Source organism: Balaenoptera musculus, chromosome 11 (genome assembly GCF_009873245.2).
Source record: "Balaenoptera musculus isolate JJ_BM4_2016_0621 chromosome 11, mBalMus1.pri.v3, whole genome shotgun sequence".
Lineage (NCBI taxonomy): Eukaryota > Metazoa > Chordata > Mammalia > Artiodactyla > Balaenopteridae > Balaenoptera > Balaenoptera musculus.
The window spans coordinates 4,340,530-4,366,975 of record NC_045795.1 but is presented as its reverse complement, the minus strand read 5'-3'; the positions used below and the strand labels follow the sequence as shown (position 1 = coordinate 4,366,975).

General features: G+C 39.2%; 1 protein-coding gene across 1 annotated transcript in view; it reads left to right on the top strand.

Annotated features, from left to right (window-relative positions):
- The window catches only part of F13A1 (coagulation factor XIII A chain), a 142,873-nt gene that overhangs the window by 39,251 nt on the left and 77,176 nt on the right, over positions 1-26,446 (top strand). The window contains exons 4-6 of the mRNA XM_036867730.1: positions 4,346-4,597; positions 22,664-22,782; positions 25,230-25,337. Coding sequence (XP_036723625.1) covers positions 4,346-4,597; positions 22,664-22,782; positions 25,230-25,337 — 479 coding nt within the window. The remainder of the gene's footprint in view (positions 1-4,345; positions 4,598-22,663; positions 22,783-25,229; positions 25,338-26,446) is intronic.

Below are 26,446 nucleotides of genomic sequence, written 5' to 3'. Positions count from 1 at the left end.
ATCCCCACAGAGGCAGCATGATGCAGGGAAAGGAGAACGGGCTTTCCAGCGCAGAGATTTCAGCCCATGCCCTGTGTCTGCCTCTGCCCACTTACACGGATGTCTTGCATGTGATAATCTCACAGAACCCCAGTTTCCCATCTGTAAACATTCCCTCACAGGGACCCCGGGAAATAAACCTCCATTCCTGTTGTGCTTTATTTCCATCTCTCTGTGAACTGCCTTGGCAACGCTAAGTAACTTTTACAGTAATAAACTTGAACATTTTAGCTGTGTCTAGTGAAATCAATAAAAAGTTACAACCCATTTCCTATGTCTTCAATACCCTCTGAGACTGTGAGGAATTTAACTAGGAGATTTTAAGGAAACTAAATGTTGACCCCATAGCAGTGAAGATGTTTGTTATTAGTTTAGTAACATATTTCTCTTTGAAGAAAAAACTAGGTGATAATATTTTCTTCTTAGGCCCAAGTCTTAGACACTGAGTGTCTATAATAAACCACCCCTTAAAGAAATAAAATATAAAACTCTCTAAGGCAGAGGTTGGCAAACTTTTACTGTAAGGGCCAGATAGTGAATCTTTTAGGCATTGCACACCATATCGCCTCTGTCACAGCTACTCAACTCTGCTATTGTAGCACAGTAATACACAAATGAATGAGTGTGTTCCAATAAAACTTTATTTACACAAACATGCAACAAGCTACATTTGGCCCATGGACCATCAAGTTTGCCACCTCCTACGTAAGTCATGAATGGAGATGACAGTGAACATAGTGATTCAGAAAACCAGATTTTTTAAGTGAAGGGTGGGTTTTAGATAATTCTTCTATGATAATTCTGGAGTTATTAAGGTTTTTTGGTTAATACTGAATGCCATCACTTTGTGGGGGGAGTAGATGGGGGGAGCAGAGACTGTGCAAGTTTTCTAGATGGAAAAATTAGTCAGCTCAGTGTATTTGAATCTTGAATAAACTGGCCTTTGAAAGTAGATTTGGGTTCTCTAGGTTGGCTATTAGTGAACCCATCCTGTCTTCCCACTCCTGGAACAGAGAAAGGACGAATTAGGGGAATCAGAAAGCCTGAGAAAGGGGCGAAATAACAATAACAATGACTACCATTTATTAAGCTGTCCTCCCCATCACAAACTATGACCATATTATCCCCATGTTACAGAATATGTGAAGTTTTAGTTGAGAGAGGATGAATACTTTGCCAGGATCACACAGTAAGTGTCAGAGCCAGCTGTATTGCTTTCTCCTTGGCCACAATACTTCCCTCAAGAAAAGTAACCTGCTTTCCCTGGGACAACCACTTTCTTCAGGTTTAGAACCAGAGAAGGCAGTGGGGTGGGGGGAATCACCCCTTCTTCCTTCTAGCCTTCCTTTCCAGTAGCTGTTATGTTTAAAACACAAACAATAAATGTCTCGTGAGTCAACCTCTACTGCGTGCCGGGCATAAAGCTTTCATTCTATTACAAAAGCTATTTTCTTCCCATTTCCAGGACTGCAAAGAGACAAGGGAATGGAACTTCAGACAATTAAGAAATGTACCCTAGGTAGCACCAAGAGTTAATTGCAGAGTCAGAATCTCATCACAATTCTCACCAACGCCAAAGCATTGTCTGCACGTACAACTGCCGTAGAGCTTAGAAGTTAAACTCCCAGGCTCTTAAGCCAGACTGACTGGTTCAAATCTCAACCCACTTGTTACTAGTTGTATCACCCTGGACAAATTGCTTAATGATCTTGTGTCTTAGTTTCCTGATTTGTCAAATTAGGATGCTGATAATGATTTCCCTCTCACAGTTTGTTATAAGGGGTAAAACAATAACATGCATATCATAAATAGCACGGGCTTGGCTTTCTCCATAAACTATAAGTTCTGTGAGCACAGGAGTCTGTTTTGTTTGCTGTTGTGTCTTTAACACTTAGAATAATGCCCAGCACACAGTAGGCAATATTGTTGCAGGAAGGAAAAAGTTTCAAACAAACGAGCCTTTAGATTAAGTTGTGACTGGGTTCAAAGCCAGCATGAAAAAAACATCGTTCTCCTTTTTCTTTACTTTTTTTTGTATAACTTGAATTTGATACCTAAAATTTAATATGTCTTTGAAATCATAGCATGAAGTGTAATAATGGAAACTAGCAACTGTCTTGGTTATTTCGATACTCCTGACAATAGTGGATGTTGGTACAAACGTGAAGCTGAGGCTTGTAGCACATAGCTTTGGATACACTCCCCTAATTCTTTGGTATTCTTAAAGGAGCCTGCTTATGTAGTTCATTTTAAAATTCCTTTCATCCTTTTTCTTTAAATCTAATAAGTCTGTCATTATCACACAGATTTTACCTCCAAAAGTTTATTTTTACCAAACTTGTGTCGTATTTAATACTGTGGATTCCAAGTCCAAGTCAGTATTTAGTGGCAACAGCTGCCAGGAGTCACTGTAATAAATGAATTATGGTCCCCTTTAGCTGGCAAGATTGCTTTGGATGTCTACACTTCAGCACTGATGGAGGCTCCAGAGAGCAGCAATGCTTCCAGAGAAAAGGGTAAACTCATCCCCCAGCTTGAACGTGTACAAAGAGGAGCGTATACAGGAAGTTTGGGGATGGCGATGCCTTTGGAACAAACAGCTCTTGCAGGTGGATTTATGTCCAGGCTTCCGGGAAGCTGAGCCCCATGTATTCCCAAGAACACCACCTAGACACACTGTCATACCTTGGCAGAAAAACATTTTCAAGGCTTTATTGGATTTATGATCATATTCATTCTGAGTGTTGGTAAACTGACACCCCTAACAATAGCAAAGCACTGGGGTTCTAATCTTTCTCCCTGGCTTGCGCTGTATACATTTATTTTCATTAAGATTAAGTATCTCACAGAATTCCACAGTGGCAGCTTATGTAACTACCTCCTTAGAATGCTCTATCTTCACCAATATGCCTACCAAAGAATCCTTTAAAGACCTCAGTAGCTGGAGAGGCCAAAAAGAATCATTGTTTTTATTTGTTTTAATGTAGAATCCTCTACATGGTTTATGTTAAGCAATTGAAGTGAATAAGTTTTAAAGTTTCTTCTGCTTACAATCAAAATAATTTAGATGTATTAGTCTGATTTGTAATTTTCTTCAAGTTAAGGAGAACTGAGTGTCTAAAACATTTGGGAAACATTCATAAATGAAAGATTTGCTCCAGTTTATAATATCTATCTATTTGACTATTCTGTAAACCAAACTATAAATTGAGCCGTAAGCCAAAGAGTTAAAGAATGCTGTGAGGTTTGACTTTCTCAGTGAAGACTTTGATTTTCCAGGAACCCAGAAGTAAAATTTAGTTTTGAGGTCAACATCATGAAATAAGAATTCAGCCCAAAATGACAGCAATAAAGAGAAATAAGATTTACCCTGAGATAGCTTATACATAAAGTATGATGAGCCTGGACATATGGTAAAATACCCTGCTGTTTAATTTCCTGTTGAAATAATAGCTAAAAATTTGTTATGCATGAGAAATTATGTGCAAAGCATCTTATGTGTATTATTTTATTTCATCACTGGGTAGTATTTTTTTTTTAACATCTTTACTGGAGTATAATTGCGTTACAATGGTGTGTTAGTTTCTGCTTTATAACAACTGTGTAGTATTATTATTCTCATTTACTCATATAGAAAAAGAGAGGAAAATAGAGATCTGTAAAGGTCAAGTAATTTGCCAGAGGTCACAAAGGTAAGGAAGTAGCATAGCCAAGATTCAAACCTAGATAATTTGCCTCTGGAGCCTAAATTCTTGCCCATGACATAAGCCTAAATTACTGATGACGTTGGCAATAAATACGTTTCAGTTAAATATGAAAATAATGACATATGGACAACTTATAAATGTAGCTCTATTATAGGTAGTATAACAAATAATAAAATTGTAGTCAGAATAAACAAAAACATTTGTCTTACACCCCTAAAAAAGCAATTCTACGTTTTTAGAGGGCAGAATTTCAGGTACTGATGACTTCACATTACCCTATAAGCTCTGTTTTTGTTTCTGCATCCAAGGTTAGTATTTCCACATCTTATTTGAATTCATTGATCAACCAACAAAAACCTCTGTAAGCACTGTTATTCTTTTTTAAAAATCTAGACAGGACAAATCTGACCTTCAAAGAAGTTATGAAAATTGACCACCATCAGGCAGCAAGTTGGTAGCAAAAGTGAAATTCCAACCCAAGTTTTAGGATTTCAAGTCTAATGAATTATTTCCCACCTTTAGCTATAAAGGTGACAGAGTGAGAACAAAAATGGTTTGTGAAATCTCCTTAACACTATACTTCTTTTTTCTTCTCACAGGTCGCTACCCTCAGGAGAACAAGGGAACCTACATCCCAGTCCCTGTGGTCTCCGAGCTGCAGAGTGGCAAGTGGGGAGCCAAAGTTATCATGAGAGAGGACAGGTCTGTCCGTCTGTCTGTCCAGTCTTCTTCAGACTGCATTGTGGGGAAGTTCCGCATGTATGTTGCTGTCTGGACCCCCTATGGTGTAATCCGCACCAGCAGAAACCCAGAAACAGACACGTACATTCTCTTCAATCCTTGGTGTGAAGGTAAGGGCCAGGGATTTATTTGCTCATTACAAAAATAGTTCCTATATTTCTAATGCGTCTCTTTTTGGATGATAGCAAAATTATTCTAGAAGACATGTCCCTTTCCTACATACACTTTCCACATTTTAAAGACAGAAAAAGATACAAAATTTGTCCTCATTATATATGAGGACGTAACCTGAAGTTAATGCTGCTATAGATTTATTCCAGGAAACAATTGAAGATTGCCTAAAGCTGCACAATTAGTTAACTGTGGAGCTATATGTTGACGGTATCACCTCTGTGTATGTTATTGCTCTGTGAACAAAAAGGGTTTCTTTAACTTGACTTTCAAAACTATTAGGATCCAGAAGATGTGGTGTATATATGTACATATATCTATATATATAGTCTCAGCCATAACAAAGAACAAAATTTTGCCACTTGCAGCAACGTGGATGGACTTGGAAGGCGTTATGCTAAGCGAAATCAGACAGAGAAAGACAAACACCATATGATACCACTTATATGTGGAATCTAAAAAAATGCAAACTAGTGAATATAACAAAAAGAAGCAGACTCCCATAGAACAAACTAATGGTTACCGGTGGGGAGAAGGAAAAGGGAAGGGTAATATAGCAGTAGGGAATTAAGAGGTACAAACAATTAGGTATAGAATAAGCTGCAAGGATATATTGTACAACGTGAGGAACATAGCCAATATTTTTTAATAACTACAAATGGAGTATAACCTTTAAAAATTGTGAATCACTGTATTATATATGTACAGCTGTAACTTATATTGTACAGCAACTATACTTCAATTTTTTAAAAAAACTATTAGGATCCATAATCTGGCTTCAGAAAAATAGAATAAAGTTGACCCTGTCTATAGTGGAACTAATTTCTCTGTCTCCTTAATTCAAGAAGAGAAGGCCTGAATGTCTAACGGATTCCCCAAATTTGTTTATATGCATAGTGTGTGCAAACTTCATAAACCGTAACTCTGGATATGCAAACATGTAACTTGATTTTAATATAATACAACTTAATCTCTACTGCTATTTTGAGCCTTCCCTTCTGGCTGCTGCAGAAGCTTAATCTAGTTATATTCAAATAAACTCAGTGAAGTCCAAGGATTTCTCTACCAATCCAATTTAAAAACTCAGTCACACACAGTATTTTTCCCTATCCCCATCTCTGCTCTTCCTTATCTGCCCCCTGCTTCCATACTTGGCATGAGGCTGATTTTAAGTTCCAGAGGCAGATGCAAATGTTGTAGCAAAATTGAGGGAAGAGAGTCCACTTTTAGATCTTAAGAAATAAGGTAATGAAACATATAAAAGCTGATGGGACCAAAGACTTCTCACATCATCTTATTCCGTATGAATTGCTCTCCAATATCTTCCAAAATGTGTCTGTATTAGTGCTGATTTTGAACGTGAGAGTTGCACTTGAATCAGGCTTGATCCGAACTTACATATAGATAATAAGTGAACAACAAGGTTTTCTATTCCTGTATAACATAAACCTGGATCCTACTGACCTTTTCTTTGAACTGTCTATTCCAATAGATGGCACTGAGCTAATCCTATACTCCCCACTCACCACCTCCATCATCCTATACCCAATAATCCTTATCTATGAGACAAACGTTCAAGGTTGATGGTGACAGGAGATGCTACCTGGGCCACGTGCAGTTCAAAGGTACAGGGATCTGTTTATAGTAACCTTGCCAACCAGATACAACTACAAATGAGTGGATGATGGAGAAGACTGAGGGGAGTGAGGGGGTAGAGACAAACTAAGATTTTGAAAATGTTTACTTGGAGATAACTGTAGATACTCAACCAGAAATGACCGGAGATATCCTGATATGTAAGATGAGAATCAGAGATGTGAATTTGGGACTTATCTGCACCTTTGGAGAAAATATAGATAAAGAAGGAAAGAAGATGTCCTATCAAGCCCTAAAGAACCCCAGCATTTAGGGGTCTAACAGAGTAGGAATCAGCAAAGGAGGCTGAGATGGTGGAATACATAGGTGGTGGCCTAATGTAAGCAAATTGTTTTTTTTTTAACATCTTTATTGGAGTATAATTGCTTTACAATGGTGTGTGAGTTTCTGCTTTATAACAAAGTGAATCAGTTATACATATACATATGTTCTCATATCTCTTCCCTCTTGCATCTCCCTCCCTCCCACCCTCCCTATCCCACCCCTCTAGGTGGTCACAAAGCACCGAGCTGATCTCCCTGTGCTATGCGCTGCTTCCCACTAGCTATCTATTTTACGTTTGGTAGTGTATATATGTCCATGCCACTCTCTTACTTTGTCACATCTTACCCTTCCCCCTCCCCATATCCTCAAGTCCATTCTCTAGTAGGTCTGTGTCTTTATTCCCGTCTTGCCACTAGGTTCTTCATGATCTTTTTTTTGTTTCCCCTTAGATTCCATACATATGTGTTAGCATACTGTATTTGTTTTTCTCTTTCTGACTTACTTCACTCTGTATGACAGACTCTAACTCCATCCAAGAAAATTGTATTTTAAAAAGGCATACTTACAAAATAGGTAAACCAAGAATTTGTTATTGATTTTATTTGCATTACAAAAAGAAAATCATACAACTTCATATAACTATCCAACACCATAAGGTATTTAAAGAATGATATGATCTGCCCAAACTTTGGTTTATTAACAGCTTTTCTGGGTTACATCATCTGTGTAAGATAGGACACATGTCTACATGCATTTGCACTTATGTGGCCTCTCTTCTAGAGGTGAAAAGGGTTAGTCATGTTGCCTGACATATAGACTTTACAGGAGGACCATTCAGGAGGTGGATGGTCTAATAACCTTCAACTACCTGCTCGTTGCCTTGGTCTTCCATTGTAGCCATGGCGAGCAGCTTCCAGATGCCTCTGCTCCGAAAGAGTGACATAGATCTAGAGATGACATGGTGCTGGCACTAGACGCTGCATTACAGAAAAGGAGCAGAGGGGCATTGCTCCTAGGCATTGCTGATCAGTGGAAGGTGGGAATAAAACCAGAGAGTTCTAGTAGGCACTTGAATAGGTGAGTCTAGAGCCCAAAGGAGATGGCTGAGCTAGAGATATAAATATGATCGCCAGCAGGAGCGAGCGTCAAGTTTAAAGGAAGAACAAGGATGGATTTAGTATAACCAACAATTAGAGTCTAAACAAAGGACAGGGAGATTGACAAAGAGTAGCCAGTGGGGTAAAAGGGAATCAGAAGAACATGGTGTCACAGAGTCAGATAATCAATTGATTCATGGAGACAGGCTTTAGCTCTTTGGAATGCTGCTTATTAGTTGAGTAGGATAAGAAAAGAAAGTGGCCATACACTGTGAAAATACAGAAGTCATTGGGAAAATTAGAAAGATTGTTTTACTAGTGTGAAGGGTACAGAAACCAGAGAGAAGGGCACGGGCTACAATGTAATGGGAGGTGAGAAAGTGAAGGCACAGGTATTACCATCTCCTTCAAGAAGACTTTCTGTGAAACAGAGATGGTGATACGAAGGTCGAAGGAGAATTTTTAAAGACAGGACAGAGTGGACATAATTTTCTGGTGATGGAGACCAAGCAGGAGAAAGAGTTTACAGCCCAGAGGGAGGGCGGTGGTTCACAGCCTTGGCTGCACCCTGGAATCACCTGGGGGCTTGGCCACTGACGCCGCAGTCTCCCCACCCAAGCATTCTGATTGGTCTGGACTGCAGCTTGGGATTCAGGGCTTAGAAAAAGCTCTGTAGATGATTCTTGAAGACACGGTTGAGAGTCACTGACTTAGAGAAATCCTTGAGTGGGTGGGATCTAGGGAACAGGTGAAGAGCCCTTGATAGGTGGGACTATCCATCCCCCACTGTGACAGGAGCAAAGTAGGATACGGGTGAAGGTGCAGGTTTTCTAGACTCAGTGGAAGGAGGGTGAGGTTGATCCCTCCTGTGATTCTGTTTTTCTCAGTAAAGTGCAAAGCAAAATCATCTGTTGAGAACAAGAAGCAAGGAGGGAGTATTGGAGGCTTGTTGGAAGAGACATGAGAGTTGGGAGGTGGAAAGCAGGCTTACTACACAAACATGGCAGATGGGTCTGCCCTGGTCCCCAGAACCCAGGGAAAACTGCCACAACCCCTTAATTCCTTGGCCTGTGAAAGTCCAAACATTTCTGCAACTTTCTTGGGGAGATTGTCGTGGTCATCTCTACGTGTAGGAATCCTATATCTCCCAGTGCTGACACCTGTGCTGCCTCAGAAACATCATAAACAGTTACACAAAACATTGATGAATGTCTAGACATTAATTGCTACTTGGTGTGGGGCGGTGAGAGGAGGAAAGATTTACAGTCGTCTCTCGGAATCCCTGGGGATTGGTTCTGGGACAGCCACAGATACCCAAAATCCACGGATGCTCAAGTCCTGTACTTGCCCTTCATATTCCTTGTGTGCCGCGGATTCAACCAACAGCGATGGTAAACATAGTACACAATCTGCAGTTGGTTGAATCTGCAGATGAGGAACTCGCGGGTACACAGACCCCAACCGTGCTGTGGTTCTCCAACTCAGACCACATCAGAATCATCTGGAGGGCTCGTTAAAACACAGGTTTCTGTGCAACATTCTCATATTGATGAGGTCTGGGTGGGGCCTGAGAACTTGTATTTCTAACCAGTTTCCAGGGGATGGTCATGCTGCTGGTCAGGGACCACACTCACAGGACCCCTGGTTTACATAATAATCACAAGGTAATAATTACAAAACACAGGAGACTGTGTTCACTCTTCTTAAAATTCCACTGGCTCCTCCCTAACCCTCATCCCAGTCTCTCTCCAGCTTTTACTGCCTCTTCTCTCTCCCCTTGTGTTTTTCCTTGTCCTCCAAACTCCGCTCTCTCATCCTCTCTCAGGAGCAAATTCTCTTATTCCCTCATGCAGAACACTTCAGCAAGCCTTTTTATTCTTTGGGCTTCTCCAATAGTCAGACCACACATTTGTGCTTCTACACACTTTTCCAAAGCTATTCCCTCCAGAAAAATTCTGGCACCAGCTTTTAAGTTAATACCTTTTTACATTTTTATGTTAATGCTCACTGAGATCTCCCAGGGGATGTGAATGGAATGGGAGAAAGAGGTCATCTCTTCATTTCTCTCATGCTGTGGTTTTCCCGGCCTAGAAACCAAAGCATAATCCAACCAGGGGATCTATATGATGAACCCCACACACAACCAAATACACTGTAGCCTGACAATCACCCAGTTTCGTGCTTGCATGTGTGAATTCATAACAATAGACTCATAGAGATATGATCTGGCAATTAGAAAGTAGATAAAAAGAGAGGCTATTGCCCAAGGAGAAAAGATAACAAAAGAGGAAATCAGAAGTTGTCAAAATAAAGCCAGGTGAGCAAGATGCTGAAAACACCACACTCTTGACATGGAAGTGATGTCTAAGGTGACTTAGGACACTGGGCTGAAATTACACAGGCAAGTACAGCACTGATTGATAAAGAATGATCAGCTCTGTTGCTGGGGGCCCTTCAGCTTGCTTTGCATTCATAGGCAATTTATCCTCCTTAATCACTAAATCATTTGTGGGGATCAATAGCTGTACCACGTTACTGAGGGCAGGGATGGATGTCCGGAGAATTATTGGTTAGCTTTTTAATTTAATTGTGCTAACCAGGCTTCAGATCCGTTCCAGGAAGGAGCCCTTGTTTGGGTGTTGGAGAGAAAACTGTACCCACAAAGGCAGCAAGAGTGAGCTGGGCGTTTATTGTGAAGTCATCTTATTTTTCTGACCACTTGGGAACTCTGAATGGTTGAATGTATTTCCCTATTTAAGTTCAAACTGTTCCAGATTGGTAGTCTAGCATTAGTGCCAGAGAGTGTGTTCTGAAAGATTTCAGTGTCCCGTCCTGTACTCAGTACTCAGGTCAGTATTTGATGGTTCTGTTCTGTTCAGTCATTTTCAAGGGGTTCGGCTTTTCTTAATCACTTGTTTCCCACCTCATTCTCCATCACTGATTTTCCGTTAAATCCAGCCTTCATCCCAGCACCTAGCACAGTGCCTGGTACATACTTCATGTTTAATAAATGTTTGCTGCATTGATATAATAATTCCAAGTAAATGCTTTTTAGGTTCACTGCACTTATCATCACAGATAAGTTGTGAATGTAATCTCACAACTTACCGTCTTGGAAAAAGTCAAAGTCATATATGATGCATGGGGGACATGTGTTATGGGTACATGTGTGTAGATTTCTCTCTCTTTTAGCACCTGACACTAAATTCGCATCTGGTATTTCTAACTTTTCATTCAATGTGATTTTTGCATTTTCCTTTAAACAAAGAAATCTATTAAATTTAGTGTAAAGAAATCAATAAATTTCCAATATCTGGATGCTTTTAATAGTAAAAACATATGACCAACTTGTATTTTATTATAACATTTGTCCTTATACTATTTGCTTTGTAATTATACATGGTCTTTTAGACCCTTCAGTACAGAATGGAGTAATGCACCAGGCCTGGTATTCCTGGGGTAACAATGACCAACACCCCTTTCTCTTGGAGACCCTTGAGCCCAGACCAGAATTTACACCCTCAGGCTAGAGCTATTCATCCATCAATCCACAAATATTAATAGTATATCTCCCCCAACGCTCATGACAACATAATTACCCATGGGTAGTACAGCGATGTTATTTATTCATTCACACATATTAAGGATCAATGCTGAAGTAGGCACTCGAATATGGTACTGAAAAAGACAATCTTTGTCCTCAAAGAGCATCTGGCAAAGGTTTCACAAATGATCTACTAATAAACATGAATTACAACAGTTGCAAAAGAATTGCAAAAGAAATTATGACACAACAAGAACATGTAATAGGAGCAGAGCAGTGGCCTCGTTGGGGAGTAGGGAGAGACGGGTCAGCGGATTATCTTTGTACCCTCTCCAGCCCCTAGAATAGTGCTTGCATACAACAGCAGTCAGATAGTTGGTTAACTGAATTTTTAAGAAGTTTTAATAAAGCTTATGTGAAATTTTTAAGCCCTTATTTATTCTAACCTTCTATTTAATGAAATAGCATATATCCTTCTGGCAAGTGTCTAAATCATTAGAGTCTCATTCATCCTTCCTGTACCAAGTGAACATTATTCAGTGTGACATTGCAATCAGAAGGAAGCTCAGAGAGCTCACAGTGAACGTTATTTTCAGTGGCATATAGATGATCCCAGATTCAAGGTCCAAAGCTGTTTCTGGAAGGAGCAGGGTTGGAAGGTCTTTTCCAGAATTCATCTGCCGATTCATGTCTTTTATAATTCCTTAGGTGGGCAGGTTTTTTTTATATCTTCAAATGATGCTCGAAGCAGGTATCTTCCTGCATTCTGTGTTTCAGAAAGCAGGATCCTTTTCTCATTCAGCCTAACACGGTGCCAGGCCCAGAGTTAACACTCATGAATGTTTGCTGGATTGAATTGATACCCACCACTCCAAGAGACACGGAGAGGATTATTAGCCTCATATTTCAAGAGTAAAAAACAGACCCTGTGGTATTACATAAAATTTTCAAGGTCACACAGGAAAATCAGGAAACAAGCTGGGGCTAAAACCTGGTTACCCTGATTTGGTCAGGGTAAGCTCTTTTATTTTCAGAACCAGAACCATGGGTATCCTGTATTGTGTAATGAGAGAAACAAGGGGTAGATGCTTCTATGATGTTCTAATCAACACTGGGAAAGCCTGCCGTTAAAAATAAATAAATAAAAAAAAAATAAAACCAGGTTGATAGCTAAAAGATCAAACAAGTTTCCTTTGCAAAAAAAAAAAAAAAAGAGAGAGAGAGAGAGAAATTAAGCATCCCAGCAAGGGCACAGGCTCCCTTTGAGGAAATGTGCTAAGTAAAGAATATCAGATACTTTTCTTTGTAGAATTGCTTCATGAATAATAGTCTGTCTTCTGAAGATATTCAAGTACACTAAAAATTCCTTAACCAGCAAAACTGGAAAAATAGCACAGAGCAAATAAACTTCCCAAGCTGGCCTGAGCTGTAATGTAATGCAGCGTGTTTGCAGGGAACATACCTAGACACAACTGTTGAGGAATCGCTTGCCTGGGTTTCATGGGCTCGTTCCATTCCAGAGTTCACAGGTACAAAGGCAGGCCTCTAGAGAGGCTGAATTAAACCATTTTAGGAAGACAGTGGCTCTGGACCCTTCCAGGAAAAAAAGCACAGACTCTGGAAATGCCATTCCCTAATATACTCCAGTGTTTCCCAATTCCCACGGGTGGGAATCATATGCCTATAGCTCACACAGCCTGCTGGGGTCGCCACCCCTTCTGAGTTACTTTGAGATGGAAAAACATATCACGATGACACTGATCTGGAGTCACACTTGCTCCACAGATGAAGGCACCCCCTCGAAGACTGATTACACTCACCCAGCACGTCTTGCCTCTTTCTTTAGTGACGCTCAGCTTTTACATAAAGGGGAGGCAAGTAAAAGTTATTTCTAATTCCTCATTCAAAATTTCTCCCTTCACTAGAAAGGTGAGACATTTTGCCTTCTTGAAGAGGTCAAGCCATTATCTCTTCCAAAGGATCCGAAACAGAACCAAACTCTGATTTAAGCTGTTCAGCAGTCTCTTCAGAGATCGAATATATGATAGCATTCCTAGCTCTACAATTGTCTTTGATCCTTTTGCAGGGCTTGAACTTGATGACCTTAGAAATGGGACTTGCTTTAACTTTAAAATAGCATGTAAATAAGCAAAAGGAAATTTTCTACCCACGTGGTGATGAATAGCCCTCCTTCTCCCTAAGAGATACTAAAATCAATATGCTCAGCATTCATTTTTACAGGTTTGTTATTAATTCTTACTTTCTCTGAGGGGGGAGGCAAATTGTAATTTCCAAGGATGCCAGAAATCGGCCGTATAAGTGAGTCCCAGCATTTCTCAGCCCACAATTTTCTTTTTTGAACTGCCCCACTCCCCCCACCAGAGGAATCGTAAAATAAATGAGGCCGTTCTTCTTTCCTACTTGCCTCCTGTAAGTCACCCGGAAATAGTGGTTATTTACAAGGCACGCTGAAGGTCTGTTCTGGTGGCAGAGGCGCTGGGTAAAGCAGATGGAGGTATTATTCCATAATCACCAATGGCGCCATGTTTCCTTGTGAGTTTTATTGTGGTGATGGTTGTTTGCCAGAGGTCTCCTAGGATCAAGAGGCTGTCAACAGGCCCATGGTGTTGCCATTCCAACTCTATGAGCTCTCTAGACCTAGTTTCTCCTATCAGCTCTCACGCAATTGAGAAGTGTAGTCCCCACCCTTAAATACGAGCGCACACACACACACACACACACACACCTCTGCTTTCTATCAATAACAGTTCAGATTGTTGGGCCACTAGAACAGTGACTTGTTTGTCAGCTCGTTTTTCCTTTTCATAGTATAATAGTACCCTCCGTGCCCCGCCAGATCCAGAAAAACCTCACCACACCTCTCAAACTAGCAAAAGAATTTTAAAAACAAACAAAAACAACACCAAAAAAAACCAACAACAAAAATCTCAAGAGGCAAATGATTAAGTTTTCCTCTTTTTGTCAGCCTATCAAACAAAGAGAGTTTTTTGGAGTTTCCATGGGGATGTAATTTTTTTTTTTTTTACCCTAGCTTTGGACAACTATATTTTAAAGTGACAGATCTGAATAAAAACAGAGGAAAGAAAGCTCTTCTTTCCACCTTCAATCTTCTTTTAAAATCATAAATAAATTTAAAATTAAAATCAAGCCTCCCCATTTGATTTCCTTACCCTGTTGTGGATTCATGTTTATGCCCGCCGATTTTGAGGTAAGATTTAATTCAGCCGCTGGAAGGAAAAGGATGGTCTGGTCTCGAGCTGCAGAACTCCTTCCTATTCATGGTTTGCCACCTAAATTTATGACTTCCCATCAATAATAACCCAAAGCCCAAAAATAAATCCTTCATTTTCTTGGACTTCTCTCTCACTCTCAAAGCTCAGACATCCATCCCCATCTCTCATTCTTGCAGTTGGCGTTTACTGTGCCACGTTCCCAGGCACAATGTGCTGGACGCTGGGGAGACAATGCCCTGATCCCTTGGACTCAGAGTCAGCCTACTTGGGGGACAGCTTAGTATTCAAATCCTGGCTTCATCTCTTACCTGCACTATGACCTTGGGATGGATACGTCTCTCTTCCTCAGTTTCCTCATCTCCAAAATGGGGAAAATATTATGCCTTCCTCTTAGAGATGTAATGAGTTTTAAAGAGTTTGCTTTTGTACCACACTTAGAAAGTTTCTGGCATGGAGTAAATACTAAACACATACTTGTTCAAGAAATAATTAAATCACAGAACAATTTCCATATAGTGGAGTGAATGTCACTGCAGTATCCACAGAACACTACAAAACAAGGCTTAATCCAACCTGTGCTGGGAAGAAGAGTACAGAGAGACTTAAAGAAGGGGGGAAGTTATCATTGTATAAAGATATTTAATAAAGACATTGATAAAAAAAAAAAAGAGCACACCATGTTGTTCTTGAAGAAAAATTAATGCAACAAAGGTAAACTTGTTAACCTCTTCTTAAATAGGTGGTTTCATGTAAATGCAACCACACTTTAAAAAATAACTTTTTTCTCATGATGAAAGTCTTATTATAGAAATAAAAAAATAATGAAAGCATAAAAAGAACTCAGAGATCTACAAATCACAATTACCATTTTGGTGTACTTCCATTCACTTAATGTATTTTTGAATGGTTTTAATTTTTAATTGACAATTAGTTGAATACATTGCCCTTTCAAATATACACACATGTATGTATATAAATGGTAAAGAGTGGACTTTCCCTTTCACGTACCCTCCAATCCTAGAGAATCTCCAGAGAAAACAAACTTCAACTGTGTATTTCATTCCAGATATTTTGTTATAATTTTACATATTAATGTCCATATGTACATCTATAGAGTTTGGATTTTTTTAACCACAGATGGGATTGTGTTATGCACGTTACTCTATACTTTCTTGCACAGTATACCTTGGAGAGTTTTCTATATCAGTACAGGCATATTCTTTTTAGTGACTGCTTGGTATGGTTGTACCATAATTGATTTGGTCTTTTATTTACAAATATTTAGATTTCTTCTCATTTTCACTGTAGTATACCGTGCTACATTGAATGTTTCACATACCTTCCGTACAAATGTATTTCTGTAGAATAGATACCTAGAAATATCTTTGCTTGGTCAAAGTGAATCCACATCTTAGATTTGCATAGATACTGCCAAATTTTTTTAAAGGATGCAGCAGTTTATAATACAGCCACAGCACACGAGCGTATCCATTTCTTTAAACCTTCATTGGCACTAGGTGTTACCATGTGTTTTACTATATGCCAATATGCTAGGCAAAATATGGTATTTCCAACTCAATAGCAAAAAAAAAAAAAAAAAAATTTTTTTAAATGGGCAAAGAACCTGAATAGACATTTCTCCAAAGAAGATATATGAAAAGCCAACACATACATTAAAAGATGCTCAACCTCATTAGTCATTAGGGAAATGCAAATTAAAACCACAATGAGATATTACCTCACTATTGTTAGAATGGCCATCATCAAAAAGACAAGGGGGAAGGGTAAGCTGGGACAAAGTGAGAGAGAGGCATGGACTAATATATACTACCAAATGTAAGATAGCTAGTGGGAAGCAGCCGCATAGCACAGGGAGATCAGCTCGGTGCTTTGTGACCACCTAGAGGGGTGGGATAGGGAGGGTGGGAGGGAGACACAAGAGGGAGGAGATATGGGGATATATGTATATGTATAGCTGATTCACTTTGTTATAAAGCAGAAACTAACACACTATTGTAAAGCAATTATACTCCAATAAAGATGTTTAAAAAAAAGACAAGAGAGAACAAATGCTGGCATGGATGTAGTGTTTCTCTAACCCCTGTATTTTCTGTTAAGCGGTTAGTTCTATCTAGAGACTCAATCAGATTCATCTATAAGTGAATTATTTTCTTTTTTCTTTGGAGAGGGGCAGAGAGAGCACTTAAGAACTATATACTTCTTAAGTCATATGCTGTGTGCTTCCTGGGGCATTCATCCCATCGGGAGACTCATAATGTCTGCTTGTCCCTCTTTTTGTGATGTTCACATTTATCAGTAGGATCAGGTTTTATCAGTCTCATCCATCCATTATGAAGTTCCCCATTAGCCTTTTAACAAATGATTTTAGCCTAGATCCATTATTTCATTAGGGACTGCAAAATGGTGATGGTCTCATCTACCATTGTTTCTGCATTTATTAGCATCTATTATTTTGGTGCCTTGAGGTAATAGTCATATAAGAAAGTCTAGATACATGGCTCTTTCCTATTTCTAAGTTTTTAAAACAATGAGTTGATCCTTAGCACCCTATAAAGGTTACCAATGAATTTTTTAAATCACTATGAAACTACAAATATTGAAATATTTCACATGTTCTAATACTTTGCAGTGACTATTATTTTTGCTATTTGAATTGTCCTATTCTTGGCCAGTTGGAGTTTCTTCAAGTTGATTTCTGATTCCTTTGTCATGAGTCCTAGAATCTTTAAAAGCCTTCTTGTTTTCTGGTGGGAAGAAGTACTTCAGGCTAGTCTTGTACATTTCCTGACCCAGATCTGCAATCATTTTTCTTAAGCAGCCCAGGTACCTTTTAATGGGAGGTGGGCAGAGAGGAATGATACTTAGAGATCATAATCTGGGCTCAAGGGTACTTGTTGTTGCTATTACACTGGTTGTTTTTTCTAGTTCTTTTCAGTGGACAGAACCAAAAAATGTGATTTTTTTTTTTTTCTACTTTTGGCTGCGTTGGGTCTTTGTTGCTGCGTGCAGGCTTTCTTTAGTTGCGGCGAGCGGGGGCTACTACTCTTCATTGCGGTGCGCGGGCTTCTCATTGTGGCGGCTTCTCTTGTTGTGGAGCACTGGCTGTAGGCGTGCGGGCTTCAGTAGTTGTGGCATGCGGGCTCAGTAGTTGTGGCTCACGGGCTCTAGAGCACAGGCTCAGTAGTTGTGGCCCACGGGCTTAGTTGCTCTGTGGCATGTGGGATCTTCCCACACCAGGGCTCGAACCCGTGTCCCCTGCACTGGCAGGTGGATTCTTAACCACTGCACCACCAGGGAAGCCCAAAAATGTGATTTCTAAAGAGAAAATGCATCATGAGTTGTTACTGATGCTTTCAACTTATTTTTTTTTCTAAAATCCTTTTATTTGATATTTTTTTATAATGGAATTAAGTTTTTGATTATTACAGTATGTTCTGATTGAAACACTTCAAAGTATTGCAAGGACTAGTGGAAATAGGAAAATCTGTTAATAATAATATTTGTTGGTGAAAAATCATAGTGAATGCAAAAATCTATTTGTCGGTCATATGAACAAAAGCACAACTTTTGGGAAGTATATATGGGAAGAAATAACCATCCTCTCCCTTCACATACATTCTTTCTTATTTTCTTGTTATATCTTCCCCAAACAGAGGTAGTCAACAGTAGTTAGAATGGCCATCTCCCAACATATAAAATAATCGAATTCCCCAATGGGTGAACAAAATAATGAGTAGTAACCTGGAGCTCAGCTGAGTAGGCCACTTTGGAGCCTTAAGTGGGGACGTCTTCCAATTTCAGAGTGATGTGTCCTCACCCTACATCATCGTTTTCGTGCAAAAACAGAAATTAATTCAGGTGAAATGAGATTCACTTCCCAACAGGATTAATAGTCGCATTCACTGAAGTTCTTATTCTTCATTTGTGAACTGTGAAGAAACCAATGGTAGCTATAAGATCAATAGGATTTCTGCAGATGGAATGACAATATACCAGGACAAAATCACCTATTTTTTGACTTACAAAGTCAACGGTAGTTTTAAATTTGCAAGTTAATTACAGACCAGCTACACCACAACATTTTCAAATGGCAAAAGTACGAAAAAAGTTACATGTTACAAAAATATTTCAGAAAAAGTGTAGGCTAACAAAATAAAAGCACTAAAAAAGGTATCTTGCCCAAGGGAGGTCAGCTTGGAAAAATTATTACCAAAGCTAAACATTTTTATTTCACACAAACTATACTCAGAAATAGCTTTGAGACTGATTTCTGAGGCTGAAAGTATCAAAGGATTTATTTGTCAAGAAACAAATACTTTAACTGACAAGGATGGATAGAATGAGTTCATACTCATTAAGACTTCTGCAGTGTTAGGGTACTAACAAACATCTCTTAATGGCAGAATGTGGTAATCATGGAATTATTGCTAAAGTAGTTTTCAAATGAAAAAAGAAAAAGAAAACAAAACAAATTAAACTTGACCAAACATGTCAATTTACAGTTTCAAGGTTATTTTACAAAATACCTCCATTTACACGATAGGCTCCACACAGCATTTTAAGATGAAAGTTCTTTTAATTTATCCTGGCACACTATAAATGAATAAATTACACTGTTTAAAGAATTATTTAACATGCTTTATTTATTAAATTTATTTATTCGATAAGTTTTTCTTTCTCTTGACTCAGAAAAAGAAAAAATCTTACATATAATAGATTAAGAGAGGAAGTTAAGCACACTGATAACTTATAGAAACAGGTGGGAACTGGGGAGGGTCAGCAATCATGTGAATCTCACCCAATGTGATGCTCTTCAAAGATGAGTCAATCTTCTCAGAGCCATTTAATGAAGATTTTGAAGGAAAACTTCATTTTGTAGTCTAGCCCTTAAAGGCTTTCATTCTTACAGTCAGTTCAGCTGTTGGTCTGTAGTAGCAGGAGTTACAATACCAAATGGAAGATAGCTAGATTCATTGCTCTGGATCAAAGATCATGAATATCTTCAAGGCTAATGATACAATTGCCAAGTTGCTTTTTAAAATATTGTAGCAATTACAATCCCATCAGTAGATTGGCAATTCATCATACAGTAGCTGGTACTGAGTATTATAAAATAAAATACATAGACAAATGTATATATACATATAATTTCTTTTTAAACCTTTGCAGTTCTTGGATTACTACTTAATTAAAGGTGTTTTAAATTATTTTCTGTTCACGTTTCCTCATCTGTGAACTGGTTTTCCCTTTACTGGCTTTCTTTTATACACTTCATGATTTTCTTATCAATTTATTGGAATTCTCCACATGTAAGGAAAATTTACTAACATTTTCTATTGTTGCAAATATCTCTCTAGTTTGTTGTAGACTTTATATTTGATTATATCCAAAATTCAGGTTTTACATTTATATCAAATAAAATGCAGTGATCATTTCCTTTTTGATTTTTTTCTTTTAACTTTGTCTTGATAAAACTTTCTCACTTGGAGACCAAATAAATATTCATAGTTATTTTACTCTGGATTTTTTATGCTTTGTATTTTTAAATTCAGGTTCTAAATTAACGTTCAGTTTATTCTGGGGTACAAAAAATTTACTTTTCCCAAGCAGCCAATTTTCTCAGCTGAATTAATGGACACTCCAGTCAGCCTCTTTGATTTATAACATTTCTTTTATCATAAATTTATTTCATAGATAGACAGATGCATATTGTAACATCTATTTCTAGGCTACCTATTTTGACCCATTAATCTAATATTACACCAGTTGTTTAAATTATGGTAGCTTATAATACAATCTAATATCTTACAGGACAAGTCCATAAACATCTTATATTATAAGGAAAACATCTTTAAACATTCCTAAATGGCACTTCTAGACCTCAGTGGCCTTAAGAGGAGTTTTATCTCAATAGCAGGCATTTGAAACCCACTTGGCTAAGATGTTTATTATTACAGTAGTTACAACAGTTAAACCACTACTATAGAGGAATTTTTTTAAAGTAGCCTTTCCTTTTCAGGCCATTTTGATAGCATCATCTGGTGGCGGGCTCTAAAAGGTGTGCATGTAAATGCTCAATGTCCTTTTACACATATTCTGAGATTATTTCATTTTAAAATAAATGTATTCTTTTACAACTTTACTCAGAACAATTGACCTCGATATTTCTGTTGTCACTTCTTTACGTGTTACCTCTGCTTTGTTCCACTTGGAAGTGAAGCTGTCATTTCAGTTGAGGAGTCACATGACTGTATAGAGATTGCTGGTAAAACCATGGAACCCAGCAAGGCCAGAAGTCTGAAGCATCAAAGTTCACGTTGGCGAGGGCTGGGGGAAGGCTGTGGCACATTTGTCCTGTAACTCTGATTCTTCTAGAAAGATAAAATGGCTTTGGGGTGAATAAGCTATTGATGCACACAGCAACATGAGTAAGTCTCAAAAGAATTAGCCTGAGTGAAAGAAGCGAGACCCCCAAAAGTGTGCATACTGTACGGTTCTTTTTATATAAAATTGTAGAAAATGCAAATGAACTTACAGTGATAGAAAGCAGATTAATGGTTCCCTGGCCGGGCTGGGACATCAGGGAGAGGATTGGGAGGGAGGAATTACAAAGCGGTACAAGGAAGCTTTTGGGGTGATGGGCATGTTTATTATTTTGGTTGTGAAATTATACAATTTAAATGTGTGTAGTTTATTGGACACTAGTAAATATGTAAATGTGTGTATGCGTGTGTGTATTTACTGTTGCATGAAACCACGCAAATGGTAGGCAAGAGGCAAAGAATGGAAAGGAAGTTACAAGAAAGTACTGGAGAGCAGACAAGACCACAGAATCTCCAAAGGGTTCTATCAAAGCTATAATACAGCCCAGAATGGGGATCCAAGCTGGTTGGACGGAGCAGCACTTGGCAAACTTTAATGTACACACAAATCCCGGGAACCTTGTTAACATGCAAATTCTGCTTCGGTAGGTCAGAACTGAGCCCTGCGATTCTGCATTTCTCACAAGGTCCCAGGTGGTGCTGATGCGGCTCGTCTTTCCACCATTCTTTGAGCAGCAAGGGGCTAGAGCATTTGTTCTCAACTCCGGCTGCATATCAGAATCACTGGGGAGCTTAAAATTAATTAATTAGTTAATTAATTAATTTAAAAACCCTGATGCCTGGATCTCACCCTTACTCCCAGAGATTCTGATGCAATTGATCTAGAGTTCAGCTGGAATCAAGAGTTTGTAAATCTACCCGGATGATTCTAATGTGCAGCCAGGGTTGACAACCACTACTCCAGAGAGATGGTAAAAACCTTATCAGGGAATGAGGAGGAAAGAACCCTGAGAAGGTAATAGGATGGCAGGTAGGGCCAGAGAAATGTAATGAACGATGTCCCCGATCGGAACCAAAATTGACCATTTCCAAGCCTGCAAATTGACCTGAGTATAACTTATAGCCTGTATGGTCCTGCCTGCGTTAAAGATGCTTTTGCTGCTTTCACACCTGGCCTGGGAATAAGTACCAGCTGATTACTGAGTAGGCAGATGGGGAGCGAGGTTTTCCTGAGATTATAGCCACAGGGAAGAAAAGTCCTTGCAATGGAGGAAGATGACCAGGGAGGCTGATTGGACACACACTTACCAACACATGCACAAGGATTTTTCCTTGAAAGGAGACAAAGCCCAGCCTCTCTCCTCCTGTCCCTGATGGGCCACTAACCAGGCATGACAGATGGTACTCCAGCCTCCTAATATGCCCCAGACTTGTTTTAAAATCATTTGGAATTCTATTAACATTAATACTTTGGAAATTATTTTTTGATCTGTGTTACAGACTTTTATCTGCATTATAGAATTCTGATTCTGAAGCCACTGATGCAACAGAATCCTAAAATGTTTACTGAGACTTGTCAATTTAATTGTGCTACTTGGAACTTAAAGAGCCAGAGTTTGTCAGCATTTTGCTGACAAATGTCATCATTTACAGACTGATCTTGGCCACTAATTATGTTCACCATTGCTAAAATTACATGTTGTGAAATGAGCTACCTTTAGTGAAACAAAAGACTTTTTTCCCATTTAGTTTTTTCCTGTTTAGCAATTTAGGACCGAAACAAACTTGCAAGTATACGAAAACCTTCTGGTTTGGTAATAGTCATTATGTTTACATTTCAATGCAGAGGATGCAGTATACCTGGATAATGAAAAAGAAAGAGAAGAATATGTCCTGAATGACATCGGGGTTATTTTTTATGGAGACTTCAATGACATCAAGAGTAGAAGCTGGAGCTATGGTCAGGTGAGCCACTTAAAATTTGTCATTGTCAAGGACATTTTTACTTAATATTTTTAGCCCCATGTATCACTGCAGGGTGCTATGTGTCGATATGAGACAAGCACAATTTCCTGCTTTTCAAGATCTGAGACTCCAAGATAGCCTGGGAGTAGAGACTTAGAAAGGCACCTGCATAATTTATCAGCTGAAATCACATATTTTCCGTTATTACAATGTTACAGAGATGGGAGATTGTATGGCTGAAATGGCATTCCAATGAGAAATGCTTTGCAAACTCAGTACAGTGAAATCTCATGAGCTTAGACTCTGCTCTCCAAGCTGGAATGCACCCATGTTTTTCTTTTCTTATAAGGAAAAGTGTTTTGATAATAATGCAAAGGATACAGAAAGGCAAGTGCCCAACTCAAAGAAATCACTTTTTTTAAGTGTTAGGATTAGATATGCTAATTAGAAAAGAATGCTACCATTTAGTCAAAGGAGGGCCCACTGGGCTTTCACCTCAAGACATTTAATCAGCTGCAGCCTCAAATTACTGTCTGGATATAAGGTAGCAAATGGTGTTTCATTTGAGATATTCAATGGTTCAAACTATTTCAGCTCGGTATCTTTAACAATGGAGCAAATGAATATTTTTACCATATTTCCATAAACAGACTCAGGTCCTGTGATTCAGAAACGACTTTCCATTAGCAATGTGAAGGCAGGTGAATGTGTCATTTCTCAGCGTTTTGGCTGAAATGGTTGGAATTGTGCACCATCGTTCTGGGTATCCAGCGGCAGATGTCACAGAACGTGGCCTCACCAGGTCACGTGATACTTTCTTGGCCTGAGATCCTTGTTTAAACTTCCACATGGGCTCTCCCCACAGTGCTCAGCCCTGCTCGAGCCTGACCACTGGGCTGTCATCACTGGCTCTTGTCTTGTCCACCCAGCTTTACGTCTCGCTCCTTCTCACTAACTCCTGAGAATCACACGCCCAGGGTTCAGGTTTGCCTGCCTGCATTTCTGACGTCCTGCCAGGCTAATGATCTATGTGCTCTTTCCCTGTTTTGGGGTCCCTGCCTGGCTCCCTGGTTCCAAGTCCTCCCCTTCCTGAGTGACATACAGCCCGTGACCATTGCTTATTGTCTGGTGCTCTTGCCTTGGGTCCCTAATTCCTAACCTTTAGGTGTGATTCTATTTATGCCCCCAATGTGACCATAGAGAGAGAGCTAACAAGGAAAAAAGTCATCTAGGTAGGTAGCAAGGAGGACTGGGAAAGGGTCTCAAGCATGGTCGTGTACTCCCCAGCCAGTCTGCCTTTGGATAGATACCCTTGAGCACAGCCACTGCCTGTCTCTACTGTCATTTGGAGCCCATTAATTTGTGTACTTCAGTGCAAACAACCAGCCAAGCCAGGAGTTTGTAGTGTAGTTCTCTACGTCTTTACCTTTCCAGCTCGTGGCTGTCATGCCCCACAGACACAGCTGAAAGATGCTGCCTCATAAGAACCAGAGTAATGAGTTCTTATTCACCTGGAGAGCTAGTGCAATTACCCATTTCTGCATCTATCACATCAGTTTAGGATACACGCAGAGTTGGTGTTCCAACTGGATTTTAATAAAGAATTACATGGAAATTAGCCATTCTGATTGTGGTTTCTGTCCTAAGCCCTTGGGTGGATGATATACAAGGTTTCTGTATTCAGGGAAATATTCTGTACAATGAGGTACAGTATAAGTATAATCTTCCAATTTTGCCTTTTTTTTTTTTTTTTTACTATTTTGTCTTTGTTCCTTGTTTGGAAAATTTTGGCATTGTATGTGGCTAGGAGTTCTTTCTAAGGAAATTGAACTGACTACCCGACAGGTCCCTTGATAATATAATCTCCTTTCTCTAAGCCTTCCTGCCCTCTCTTTGACCCTGGAGTCCACCTTATCTCAGAAGAGAGGAAACATTAGACAGACATTCACTATGTGAGGTCTCCTACTATTTATTTCCAGTGCAGACCTGAAGTGCCTTCCTGAAATGTACCTGAGAGCCATTTACTGTCGATATGTACAAGGACTCATGTTGTTTTTGAGGGTTGGAGACTTTGGCCTGACTTTGGTAAATGGTTCATTCCCTTGCCTTGGTGCTGGAGCCAATATGTTGGAGAGATCCTCTAAATTAACCCTACAATTTTCTGAAGAACTTCAAGTCAGTTCTTGATCCTTGAGTACATCAGCTCGCTAGTAGTTCTGTTTATATTTCTAGCTGGCATTTAAGTTCTTAATCATTTTACTAAAAAATAAAAGAGGGTGTCTCCTTCCTTCCACCTTGATATTTCATGCTAAAGATTATGAGTGATTACCATCTAGGAAATACACATTTCTAAACATGAGGTTGTGGTTTCATTTTATTTTTCAACAGAGAATGTCTTGTTTTCAGAGTGGACATTAAATAGTTTCCAATTTTTTTTCTCCAAATAGTTTGAGGATGGCATCCTCGATGCTTGCCTGTATGTGATGGACAGAGCAAAGATGGACCTTTCTGGCAGAGGGAATCCCATCAAAGTCAGCCGTGTTGGATCTGCCATGGTAAGAACAACCACTGATTACTAAAATCGATTACACACGTCATTTGCCTCAGTATAGATGTCAGCTCATTAAGTGCTGTTGAAATGGTGACTTACACATAATAAACTTTTATTTGGAAGAGTCTGTAATTCCCTGAACTTGTCATGTGCCGTAAAACAAAATTCTTATATCAGTACTATATGTTGCTTTGGCTTCAGACAAATGCCGATAGATGACGTGGACAGTATAGATCACTTATTCTTTAGAATCTTTGCCTAGGGGCTGAGAGTGACCATGACAAAATGTCAGCAACTATAATCAATCAATCAACAAACAAACATCAAAGGGCATCAAAAAAAACCCCTGCAAGATGGAAATTTTCTACATTTTCACACCCATCGTAAGAGTAAAGAAATAAATGACTAATCCCAGCTTTTATTTCAATGATACCTCACCACAGGGCTTTATAGTTTATGAAATGGACATTGATTCTTCACAGTACTCACATGAGATAAGTGGGGAGGGGGTGGCATTACCCATGCCATTTTATAAGTTAGGAAACAGTGTGATGACATTTTGTCAGTGACAAAGCCTCAGCTAGAACCCAGGTCTGCTGACTCCGAAACTAGACATTTTCTACCTTCCTTGCTGGTCTCTGCAGGAGATCCTGAAACATCTTGGGGAATGAACAGACCCTGCAATGGGACAGCTTCCTGAGAGAGGAGATACAATTCTCATGAGTGGGAAGGTTGGGGGTCAGGTGTGGGCGGTGAATTAATTGTGTTGCCCAAGTCCTGGACTGTACAGACGTGCAGACCGGGTCCGGTGCAGCCCTGAACCGTATCAACGTGCCGCACCCACAGATCCTGCCCTTGGTGCATGAAAGCGAATCAAATCTGATTTACGAGCAGAATATTCCTGAAAAGAACATCAAGCTAGGTGCTATTTCATACAATCAAAGACTGAGCAACAAATACTCCTTTTTGTTACCAATTTCCTTAAGTTTTATTTTTAAAAAATTCTCTCTGAAAGAATGCTGTCTTTGGGTTTGGTTTAAGTTAAATAAAATCAAAATCAAATATAGTTTATATAAAGATATTAGACTGAGAATGATGTGAAATGTAATTTAT